Source organism: Excalfactoria chinensis, chromosome 3 (genome assembly GCF_039878825.1).
Source record: "Excalfactoria chinensis isolate bCotChi1 chromosome 3, bCotChi1.hap2, whole genome shotgun sequence".
NCBI classification, from domain to species: Eukaryota; Metazoa; Chordata; class Aves; order Galliformes; family Phasianidae; genus Excalfactoria; species Excalfactoria chinensis.
In genome coordinates this window covers 48,533,524-48,545,789 of record NC_092827.1, presented here as the reverse complement: position 1 = coordinate 48,545,789, position 12,266 = coordinate 48,533,524, and the positions used below count along the sequence as shown (strand labels likewise).

At 38.5% G+C, this 12,266-nt stretch overlaps 1 protein-coding gene across 8 annotated transcripts in view; it reads right to left on the bottom strand.

The window, feature by feature from the left end:
- Positions 1 to 12,266, bottom strand: part of NCOA7 (nuclear receptor coactivator 7) — a 91,138-nt gene that overhangs the window by 57,895 nt on the left and 20,977 nt on the right. For all 8 annotated transcript variants that reach the window (XM_072331119.1, XM_072331116.1, XM_072331124.1 and 5 more), the window contains one exon: positions 8,207 to 8,338. In XM_072331119.1, coding sequence (XP_072187220.1) covers positions 8,207 to 8,256 — 50 coding nt within the window. In that variant the 5' untranslated portion in view covers positions 8,257 to 8,338. The remainder of the gene's footprint in view (positions 1 to 8,206; positions 8,339 to 12,266) is intronic.

Here is a 12,266-nt window from a genome sequence, read left to right as displayed (position 1 = left end):
TTACAATTGATTTTTCATAAGTGAAAATGATAACCACATCCACCCAGACCACAGTGAGGCCAAGTAAGGCACAGAGTCAAGTGTTACCACCTCCCCAGAGAGTAAGCAGGCCATCTATCTTCAGTCCGCTGCTTTCAAGGACAATGGCCTCATAGAAGAAATGGCTGGCAGGAAACAGGTATGGTGGGTGCTGCGTAACATTCCCATTCCACCCCCACTTCACCCCATCCCTACTCAGCTGGGAGCAGGAACTTCCTGGAAAGACAGACTCCCACCATGCTGCCTTCAGCTCTGTTCCTACAAGTGACTTCCACTGTCCTGTAAACCGAATAGTATGACTCTTCAAATGCATAAAAATGGCTCAAATGCAACACTTCATGCGATCAGGGTCATCTTCTACAGTTTAAGGACACTCAAGATTGAAAAAAAACCAACACAACACAACAAAACAAACAAAAAGCAAAAACAAAAAGAACCTAAAGAAAAAACCCAAGGGGTTTGGCAGCATGTCTAACATGAATGTTTTTACAATACCAAAAACTCTTTTCTCAATCTGGGGGAAGCAATTCTAACAGCAACCACTGTGCTCCAGGGGGAACCAGGGCCCTTGTCTTTCCAATGCAGATCCTGAACACATAGAAATCTTGTTCCAAGAGATCTGATTTTTGAAGATCAGATGCTTGGAATGTGTGATGAATGCCCTGAGACTATGTATTTATAAAAGCATTATTGAGAGAAAAAGACTCCTTAGTGGACAGACACACAATGTTATGTGAAAAACATCAAACTTAAGCTGAATTTATCTGCAATTGGCCACATGCTAAATTTAAGCCTACTGAAGAAAAAAACAAACAGTGGTAAAAACTCAGAGTTATTATCAGTAGATTAAGTGCTATGCAAGACACATTCTCCACTCCAAAGAGACTGCTTCCTGACAGGAAAAAGCTCAGCACATGAAGATACCCCAGGAGCTAGCTAGCTGATTTATGGCTCATTTGCATTACAAAAGTTTTCTATCATCAAGGCAATTCTCTCCCTCCCATCAAATTTCTAACTAATTCTGCTGCTCTCCATGAGATTTTCTCCCACACAAATGGAAAAAATAAAATCCCATAGACCTCAGTGGTAGAACATTCAAGACTTAGAACACAGTTAACACATATGTTCAAATTTCAGATGGAAACAGTCCCTGCCTAGACAGGGACGTAAGACAGAAAAACAACACCTACAAACTTACACTGACAACCTACATCTCACAGTCCCTTCTGAATTCAGTCTGCAACCTGGCTTAGTACTGAGGGCATGGGAGCACACCAGCCTGGAACCACCAAGAACCAAGTGCCATCAGGAACCTGCCTCTGTCAAAAAGCAGACCCCTGTAGGCATCATTCACTACAAACACACAATCCAAGTAAATTCTGACACATCTCATGATGCTGTCTCTAATTCTTCTCAAAACGCTCTGCATCCCACCTGCCACCTGGTACCAAGCATGAGAGCTCATCAGGGCTGCCTTCACAAGGTGCTAGGACAGCTGGGATTTCCTTCAACACAAGCAAGAGATGATTAAGAGCACCACCAAGAAAAATCTGTACCACCAGGCACTCCCTTAAGTGTGTGCCTCTGTGCCACGGAAGTGTCTCCATGCCAGAAACAGCATGGCTGCTCCTGAAAGGGTCCCTCATTCCCCAGCAGTTCCCAACTGGTGCACAGAGACCTGGCAAAACCAGAAGGCTGTATAGGATAACTTCTTCTGGTGACAGCTTGAGCTCAGCATGGGTTTATGTTGACTGTGGAACTAAAGATCTGCCAGGTAATAGTGCTAGATTTTCACCAGCTTTCAGATATGCTTAATCACTGGGATTATGTAGAATCGTACACAGTAGGTCTTAACAGCAGAATAGATTATCCTTCTCAGAGACTGACAGGATAAGATTGTGTATGTAGGCACTACAGAAACACAGCACAGTGTAGACAGGTAATTATATCAGTTTCTTACAGACATCAGTAAAAAGCCTAGATCTTGGCTACCTAGATCTAAAGCTACCTTTTGAAGGTACCATATTTTTATAGCCTTTAGGATGCTACCTCCTTAAATCTCTAGGAGAGCAAAGAAGGAAGTTGCCTGAGGCCTCTTGCATGCCCTTCATGCACTGCAGATCAGGCAGCAGACAGTAAGGGAAGGGGAGAAAGAACAAACACGCTATGATGGTATGAATAGTAGTTCTTATCAAAACTGCACAGACTCCTACACTAAAAGGTCTATCATGTAACTACTTATGTCCTAAAAAAGGAGGCTAAATCAGTTTCTTTTTAAAATATATACACACACACACACACACACACACACATATATATATATATAATACTTTCTTTTTAAAGGCTGGTAAGAGACACCCAAAGGTCCCCTTGGGAAAAGCAAACACAAGGACATTGTATACTTGCTGCCTAACAAACTTTGTACAGATCTTACAGCAACAGTTTTAGAAATTTCACTACAAGAAAGCATGTCTTAAGATTAAACAAGCACAATCTTTTATTCTGCAATATAGGCCTGAAGGAAATAAGAACATCATGAATACCTCCTTATCTTCTCTTTCCTAAAAGAAAACACAAAGTCTTTATGCAGAACACACACTATTCCCCAGTTTCAAATCCTATCCAGTGGGAAATAAATGAATGGGTAAGAGATAAACTACACAAGTCTTAAACAAGCTTTGCATCACTATAAATAACATCTCTGGAGTTGGAAAGTTTTGAAAAACCCTGAAGAAACATTTCAGAGTCACATTAGATACTTTCTCTAACCTCTGCTAGCCAAAAACAAAACCTCTGATCATAGATGACTCCACTACTCCTGAGGACAAAAGCACTGCAAGGAACCAAGACTGCACAAACCACTGTGTTGTTTCAACTTCCCAGAGGAGGAACTCAGATAGAGAATAGTTCTCTGATTCACAGGCTAAGTAGAGAGCAATAATTAAGGCTGTTTTCCCAGTGACTCTCATCCTGCATCACAGAACTACAAGATTGCTGATATGGAAAACAACAGCAACGTGAAGTGAGGAAACACTTCCCAAGCTAAGCAGCTACACAACACATTCTTCCCCAGCCAACAATCACATTCCACAACATACTTCAGAAAAGATACAATTTTCTCCCCAGATCTCCATTTTTTTTTTTTTCCGATTTATACCTATGATAAAAGGCTTCCATGTATTTTTATATATGCAATAGGTGTATGAGCAGCAAATGTCTCTCAAGCATCAAAGGGATCTCACCAACCTCCCAGAAAACCTGTATTCAAAGTCTATTCATGCTGCTGTCTGTGGAATTCTACATGTTCTTTAACATCTGAAAACTACAGTGGCTGCAAAAGACTGCTGAAATGCTAACCTAGACAACAGCAGGCAGAAAGCCCGCTAAAAACATTGAAACCTCTCCGTTCTAAGCAAGGGGAGACAATGCAATACTGTTATGTTTCAGAAAATTATTTCTATGGCTTCTCTCAGCAGCCAACACAGCAATTCAACTATCCCACACACACACCTCTAAATAACTGAGCAAATAATACGCTTGCACCTACAAATCTGAGGGAGGGATATCTTCAGCTTTTCTTCAAAAACACATTTCTTCAAATATACATGCCACAGGCGTTGCATATCATTGGACAAAACGATGGATGTAAAATGCAATACCATTTTTAATGTCAGTAAAAGGGTTGTGAAGAAACATTTGTATGTCTGGAAGCAGAGCTAAGAAATTTCTGCTAGACAGATGAGCTGAAATGAAGCATTGCTTCCTCAAGTAATTAAAAAGATAAATAAATTATGTATCTCCAGGATCTTGGCTTGAATATTCTTCACACCCAAGATAAACCTTCACAATGTTTTGTTTTAAGAACAATGTGTGGAAGCTTTTCCTTCTGAAAGCAAAAAGTAAATTATGGGTGCTATAGGAAACCTGAATAAACAGCAACAGTTTGGCTCAAGAGATCAAGAATTGTAAGGAGACAATTGCAGGCAAAACAGTAATTGGAGGAGCAACCAGCATTTGCCAGGTGGACATAATGAGACTGGCCAAAAAGAAAGGCATATACATATGAAATCTCTTCTCCAGGTCATCCTTCCAGATTCAAGCTGTTTAAAACTCAGCAGCTATGTATTAATGATTCCTACTGTAATGAACTATGAATGTTTATAAGTTGAGTTCAGGTTAGGTTGTAAATATGACATTTATAATCTTTGTAAACCTTAGTAAACCTTTAATGTACAAATCTTAACTTGCAAGATTCACATGTAAGTATCTAAACCAAGAATCTAAATTAAATTACTTTGTTATAAATTTTGATATTTTCTTCAAACATTCAGACATCATAAGGCAACATGAAGTGAATATCAAGTGTATGACTACTTTCAGGCTCTGAGTATTGCCTTCAGAAGGTATGACAGGACAGCCCTACTTGCTCCTCTGCTACTGTAACAGCTACTTTGTTAAATGTAGTGCTTTCAGACTGTACCTTGCCACAACAAAATCTGTATTACCTGAAGTTTAAGCATGCATACCAATGTCAGCTCCAACTTGCATACATTTTAAACTGTTATATAATACCATTTCTTAATCACCTATGCATACAAGCCATAGATGAAGTGAAGTACTTGACCCTACACAGCAGGCAGGGAAAAACAGAGAGGTTCCCCATTCTCTAAGAGCAGAGGAGAGACAAGAAAAGCAGGGACTGAAGGGAACTGCAAACAATATCAAGCTTCAAGAGCACATAATTACAGTTAAAAGAACCAAGTGTCACAGGCAGGCAACTGCAGAGCAGGGACTTAGTACATACAAATGTGCCACTATAGACCCATATTACACTGTACCATTTATTTTCTGTCTGGCTGGATACCAGGAAAGCCTTTGGAGTAAGAGGAGACAGAGTTCTTTGCAAGAGCTGGAAGAAACATTGATACATTTAGGAGCTGATAGCACAGAAGTAAAAGCCTAGAAACAAGTTTGAATACATAAGCAAGAAGACTCAACTATAGAGAATGGTCTTTAAGTAGGAGTAGCAGTCTCGCATAAGGACCTATTACATAAGAGAAATTTATGCTTGCATGTTACTCTCATATTTCAGCTTCCTGCCTGTTAAACTCCCACAAACTGTAACATCTTATCTGTATAAGGAATCTAAATTGGTCTTTAAAATTTGTAGAGGCTTCTGTTTGAAAAGTTACTTGTTTCATGGCCAAAAAGTATGGCCTTTATCACAATAAACAGCAGGTAAAGGAGTATTTGGTAAGCAGAAAGAAATGCTGAGGGCTTTATTTCAGCTTCACTTCCCTGGAGAAGGCGTGGAGACCTCTGGAAACTGTTGTTTGGCTACAGGGAAGTACTGAGGCACTGACAGAACAAAGATCTGTAGAGAAAAGATAGAATGGCTGCATAGGTTTCTTCTATAGAGGAAGTTTAACTACTTTCAAGGACTGATGTTTAAAAAACTTAACTGAAACACTGAATTGAGGGGAGAGAGATGCAGAGAGTTACTTCATTTTAATCTTGTTTCCCCTCTAGCAGTCTAGGAAGTGGTTTGTCAGCACATCACCACCACTATTCTAACCACATCAAATACTTTGGGGTTCTCAAGTTGAACCTCTCCAACACTTTTTAGTGTAATCTATCAAGACACTGACCATCACCCCCATCAAAAGCCTTCTCAGAAGGGCCAAAACTACACCAGCTTGAAGACCAAAAGCTGCCTTCTGATGGGAAGTTGGGCCCTTTGAAGCACTGGCAGGGCAGAGAGACAGATTTTCCCAGGCTCACAAAACAAGTTAAAAGAGGTAAAGGAAGAAAAATTAAAAACAGTAATGGAAGTAGAGGGATGCATGCATTTGATATCCTCTAAGGTTGCTCTTGGCTTTATAAACATGAGTTCAAGCTGGCAGTAAAAGCAGGATATTTCAAGTTGTGAAACAACCTGAACCTAGGGTCAGAACTATTAAACTCACGTGCTCAAACACAAGGACAGAACAGATGTCCATGGATTCTAAGCTAATGAACTACCAGAACTGACAATGACACTAAAGTACACACCTGATAAAATTATCTAGGTGTACCAATACTGGGCACCTAAGTTTGGAACTTTTGTTTACATTAAGTAAAAACTAAAGCTTAAAGAACAAAAGAACAATGAAAAAACAATCACTGGCTTGTTAGAACTGCCTTTTTATTAAAGGCAGTATTAACCACCTATTAGTCAGGTACTCCCATGACATTTACATGGGTCATCATGTAAAGCAAGATGTTTTACATGACACCTGCTTGCTAGAGGAAATATGCTAGATTAAAATCACTGACATGCAAATTCCGTTCCACTTCTGCTCCTGACTGCACACGTGGACAATGTATGCAAACGTAAGCTGTGCACAATGCCTTCCTGTTTATTTAAGTTTCTATTAAAAATCATATAAATATATGTCATATATATATTATGTTATATATATAAACATATACATATATATGTGTGTATGCTTATATGTATATGTTTATATATGTATATGTACACATATATATGTTATATATATAAACATATATACATATATATATATAACATATATACATATATATATATATATAAAACATAACTTGAGGATTTGTGTTAGCAGTCTTGTAGAAATCACGCACAGGTTGGCTTAGAGCTGATCTAAGCCTTCATTTAAGGGCCTATAACCTATGTAAAGGACAAAGATGCAAAACAGGAGGGAAGAAAATGATCACAGTTACATAGCAGGTAAGTAGTGGAACTCAAAACTGATTTCAGGTGTTAAGCAAGGATCAACAACATCCTGCACCCATTTAGGGCAAACTACCCCAAGAAAATTTAGAAGAGACTAGCCACAGGAAAGAGAGTAACATAGAAAAGCTACAAAACAAAGTAAATAAAATGTCAAGGAGGACCTTGCTGAAAACCCCTGGTGGCAGTTCCAGTTTGTTTAGCAGACAGCATTTAGAAAGGACTCAAAACATTATCTTCAATACTAAAGCATCCTAGTCAGGCTCCTCTTGAAAATCACATCTTCTTTAGCAAGAAATTACTTGTTTGGCTTTGCAGTCTCTTCAGATATGGTTTTTACCTTATTCCATATATCTCTATTATAGCTGACATTGTTTATTTTCATTTCTCAATGCCATAAATCAAAATATTTATTTCAACATCAGCATAATTGCAGTTCTCCAAATGGAAAGCAAGTTACCTGACATTAACAGATGTTCTTTACTGCAACCCTTCAGTCTTTAGCCACCATCACACACCACCTGTTAATCAGAGCTGCAACTTTTCCCCATGCTACTACTTCAAGCAGGTATGACAAACATGTCTCTAGGCATCTGAAATTCACTTAGGCTGGCAGTTTAGAGCAGTTTTAGTAACAGTTATTTATTATAGAGTAGAAAGAGTACACGGCTTTCCATTTCAGTGGTGCAGAAAGTATATCTTAGTCAAAGATGGCTTCATACTTGTTTTCTCCCCCCTCCTATTCCTACAGGAGTAAACAAGCATTAGTTCTTCTTGTACACTGAAGCTCAGAGATTACTATACATATATATATCAAATTAATGAAGAAAATTTTCAGGAAATCACAGTCACTTATTTCTTTAAAAAAAAAAAAAACAACAAAACACCAAAAAACAACAACAACAAAAAACCTCAGCCACCACCAATAATTAATTAGAAATGACAAATATATATATATACACATAGAGAGAGAGAGAGACTGAATAAGTATTGCATGTATATATGACAAAGTCTAGGCAGCATCATATAGTATGTAGTGACCCTTTCTTAGCTCACCTTTTCCTATGAGGCAATACCAAATCTGTGCTTTATCTTCAGTCAGATAAGCTTTAGTTTCAGGCATTTTGTTTTAGATGCATTTATTTTTATAAATACTCTCCAAAGCTGGATGCTGGAAGCTCAAATTGTACGCACATTGAGATTGAATACCCAGGGACAGTTTTCTGTTATAAAGAACAATTACAGTTCAAGTTTATCTTCACTGCCTCAAGGGAACAAATCATTACTCCAACAATGGGGATGGGCAATAAAAGCACTCTTTGGATACATAATGTAGCACTGCTTTATTTTAAAGCATAATTTAAAAATTGTTAAGCCATGTGAATATACAGATTGAAATAAAATCTGTAACCTTACCGAGCAAAATAGCCTTGTCTTCTTTCCTTTTTTTCTTCCTTGGTCTCCATTATGTACAGTCAAATGGGCAAGGTGAGCAGCCAGGCGTGATGCTCTTCTTCCCCTCAGTACCTCATATCCAGGCAGAATTCTCTGTATATAAAATTTTAAAACAGGAAGTTCATAAATCAGTGTGTCAACAATACCTACAAAAACCAGCAGTGTTGTGGAAATGCAATCGACTCACTGGTAAAGCAAAGTAGAACTTTAACCAGTCAGCGCATGACACAAGATATTCATTTAGCATACAGTAAGACAAACAATAAATGCACTCAGGCCAATTTCTCTAGCACAGAAAGAGGTGTACTGCAAAACAGGTAATCCAAAGAGCAGTAGCAAGTTATAAAACCCTGGAGGGATTGGCAGTAGTTAAATAGGCTATATCAAAACATCTTCCTGGTGTTTCACAGATAAGAAGATCAAGACTCTTCAGAAACATCCCACACATACAGAAAAAAACAGAAAGCTATGTAATGTTGACTTCATAAAGAAAAAATAATCATCTGTAAAATAGTGAGAAGTTTAAGAATAATGAAAAGGGAAAAAAATAAGAGTCATCTGCATTCTTCAAACAGCTTTTACCATTGTGAGCAATACACAAGTTCAAACAAGCATACTAGGAGAAGAATTAGGATCTATCTCCTCTCCAGATAAACTGTAGAAGTATTCAGGCCCTTGTAAATCAGAGGTGGGAATTTCAGAACTGCTTGGCACTTACTGCAATGAATCATATGCCACATCAATTCCCTTCAGAGAATCTTGTCATGTATTTTATCCCCTTCCCCTCTCCAGTACACATTCAGCCCACCCTGAAGGCTTGTGCACATGCACAGAGTCAGTTTCTTGAGAATTCTTTATCAGATTAAAATTTAAATCAAAAGTTAAAACATTTTAGTCTAATGGACAATACGACGAAGAAATGAAAAACACGTAAGTTATGATTCATAGAAGAAGAAAAGTTACTCTAGGACATAATCAGCTCCTCTTACCTTTTTCCTATATTAAAAGATCGTATGATATAAATTGCAAGGTATCAACAACAGAGGTCATGCAGAAAAACAGACTAATCTACTTGAAAATCCAAAGAGCACATCATGCTGCATTCTATCAGAAATACTCGCCATAGGTTTTTTTCATGTTTAGGAAGCCTCAGTCCCTGGCAATTAAAGTTCAGTGCTTCAAAATGCACTTTCCTTACTCATTAATTTGGTACATATTCAGCACTTCATAAATAATCGAGTTTCTTTGATCTCTAGGCATCAAGCAGAGACTTATAACGGTCAGTATGTGACAGCACTCTTTAAATGTCAAATTTGACTGCGACATCTTTGGTTTATAAATAGAACACTGTTTTATCCCTGCAAATTATTGTCTGCTATCGTCTCCAGCAGAACACAGACACTGACATTACAGCAGCCTGCTCACCTGCACAGCCTGAATGAGGATATAAAGAATTCCAGTATAACCTTATCTCCTCTATTGAGGTAGGTCATTAGGCTTTCAGAGGATCAAAAATGGTATCTTCGTTACAACTGTATTTAGAATTACAACAAGTCTTTCAAAAGCACACAGTCACCACCTACCTAGCAAACTACATGGAGATCAAAGACAGAGGAATTAGCTTTTCCCCTTTGCCTACTTTTCCTCTATTTATAGGCTATGGTGTGTGCATAAGAGCACTGACTGGTCATGGGTGAACCTCGTGTTGATGTCAAGAACTACCATATAACCAAAGCACTGAGATAACACTGAAGTCACAAACACAAAAACAATGGGACTCATAAAAATGAGAATAGGGAAGTGTCAAGAGTCCTCTCACATGACAGCGAGAAAGCACAGGATGAACAGAGGGAAGGAAGATCTCTCTTTGGGATCTCATCCTGTGCAAGTGATGGAAGCATGCTCCTTCACTCCCAAGGGAGTCAAGAGGAGAATGAGTCCTGCCAGTGTTGGAGCAGCAACACCTGGGCTCTGCAAGGAGAGTGAGAAGAAAGGCAGATACTGATAGGGCTTTGGCCTGGAGTTGCATGTGCTACAGAAAGCATCAGCACAAAACAATCATGGTATTGCTTAATTTGACAAATGTCGGGTTTATTCTGTTCAGAAAGACTAGAGGTAACAGAAAGGCAATCTGGTGAAAAATGGCTTAATTTCTTCCCTTTCGAAATAAAACTCACAGAAATCTTGTATTCAGCAAATGAGTACTAGAAATTTTCACAACAAAATAATTCAACAAGTCTCACTTGAATTAAAATGTATTTGGTTCACCTTCTTCAAAGAAACAAAAAGTATTATCCCAGGAAGGTCTACTTACAGTTGAAAAACTCTACTCTGAAAGTGTTTTCTTTCAACAGTACTATGGAACAACAAATGGGTTAGGAGAGCAGCCTTTATGACCTCTGAGTTCACTTTTGTTTTCTTTTGCAATTTGTCATGTACTAATTACCTTTAAGGAACAAAAGCTTAAAAGCTAGGAAGATCAAGGTAACCTGCATTGATTGCTGCTAAGACTAGTATTTCTGAAAGGCCCTTTTTGGTTTTCAGTTGAATACCAGTACAGAAGCAACATTTACTTTACAGATTTTCAGTAACACTTTAAAGTTACATCAGAAAAGGGAAACTAACTCCACACTTCTCCTCCATCTGTCATTCAACAACTCCCATTAAAGAAATAACAGGTATTCTTTATTAACTGCTGAAAATGTTATTATGGATACACAATTAAAATGAATTTTGGTTTCCTGGCACTCTTGTCTGGTAAAGTTGAAGACTGAATCAGGCAGACTATTAAAAATGCATATATTTAGGGCATATTTATATGCTGGGAGGTAGATGTTACTCATATATCATGAGAACAGTCCAAGCCCAAATGATGAAAAAACTGATTTACAGAAATTACAAGCTCCCTTTAACTCTTTCTACACTAAAGCTGAAATAGTCAATGATAATCTTGTTGTTGTGTATCTACTGCAATGCTAAATGTTCTACAAGATAATTTCAAATGAAGAAATAATCCCGATGCACAAATAATGCATTTATGGAATGATCCTGTTAAAAATGTACTGCTCTCCAAATTCAGCCAATGTCAGGTAACATCTCACACAGGAAGAGCAAGATACAAAAATTTACTTCTTGCTGTTAGTCCTGATACTTCAACTTTTTCATTTATATTAGCATATCTTTTGATACTTGATCCTCTGTCTGTTTATGGTGCCAAGAAGCTACAGGAGCATTCATAACAAGGGCAGGAATGCTCCAGTAAAGCCACACAAGTAAAAGGAACAGACTGAACTCCTGACCACCACTTCTCCTTCCGTCTCTTCTCAAGAATGAAGAATGATATGCCTTGCTACTTTCATTGTAAGCAGTCTGCAGTCTTTAAGAGACAACAGTGGATCTGCTTGCTGTGCTCAACAAGAAGAACTCAGAATTCCTGTTTGCTGGCATCAGTTATCAGTCCTCCAATTACTTTCCAAAACAATGTACATGAACAATAGCACATTTGATGGCACTAACTATGCAGAAACCAATAAAATATCCAAACACGTTTTGAACATTCAGTGGACCTGATAGCTTGTGTCTGGCCACCTGTGTTCATTACAAGTCTGGAAGAAAAAAAGAGGAGAGCATATGATTAGTAAAGAGCTTCTAAAGGAGAGTTAGAAAGATGGTGAAGGGTCTAGAGAGCAAGATGTGTGAGGAGAATCTGAAGTCCCCTGATTTGCTCAGTGCAGAGCAGAGGATGATAAAGGGAGGCCTCACAGCAGCTGCAGCTCCTCATGAGGGAAGTGGAAGGGCAGAGCTGAGCTCTGCTCTCTGATTAAGGCTACAGGACCTGAGGGAATGGTATGGAGCTGTATCAGGGGAAAAGTAGCTGGGGGTTAGGAGAAGGTTCTTCACCAGAGGGCAGTGGTCATGGCACCAAGCTGACAGAGTTCAAAGAGTATTTGGAGAACAGTCTCAGAAATAAGGTTTGGATCTTGGGTGGTCCTGTGTGGAGCCAGGAGTTCAACTCCATGAT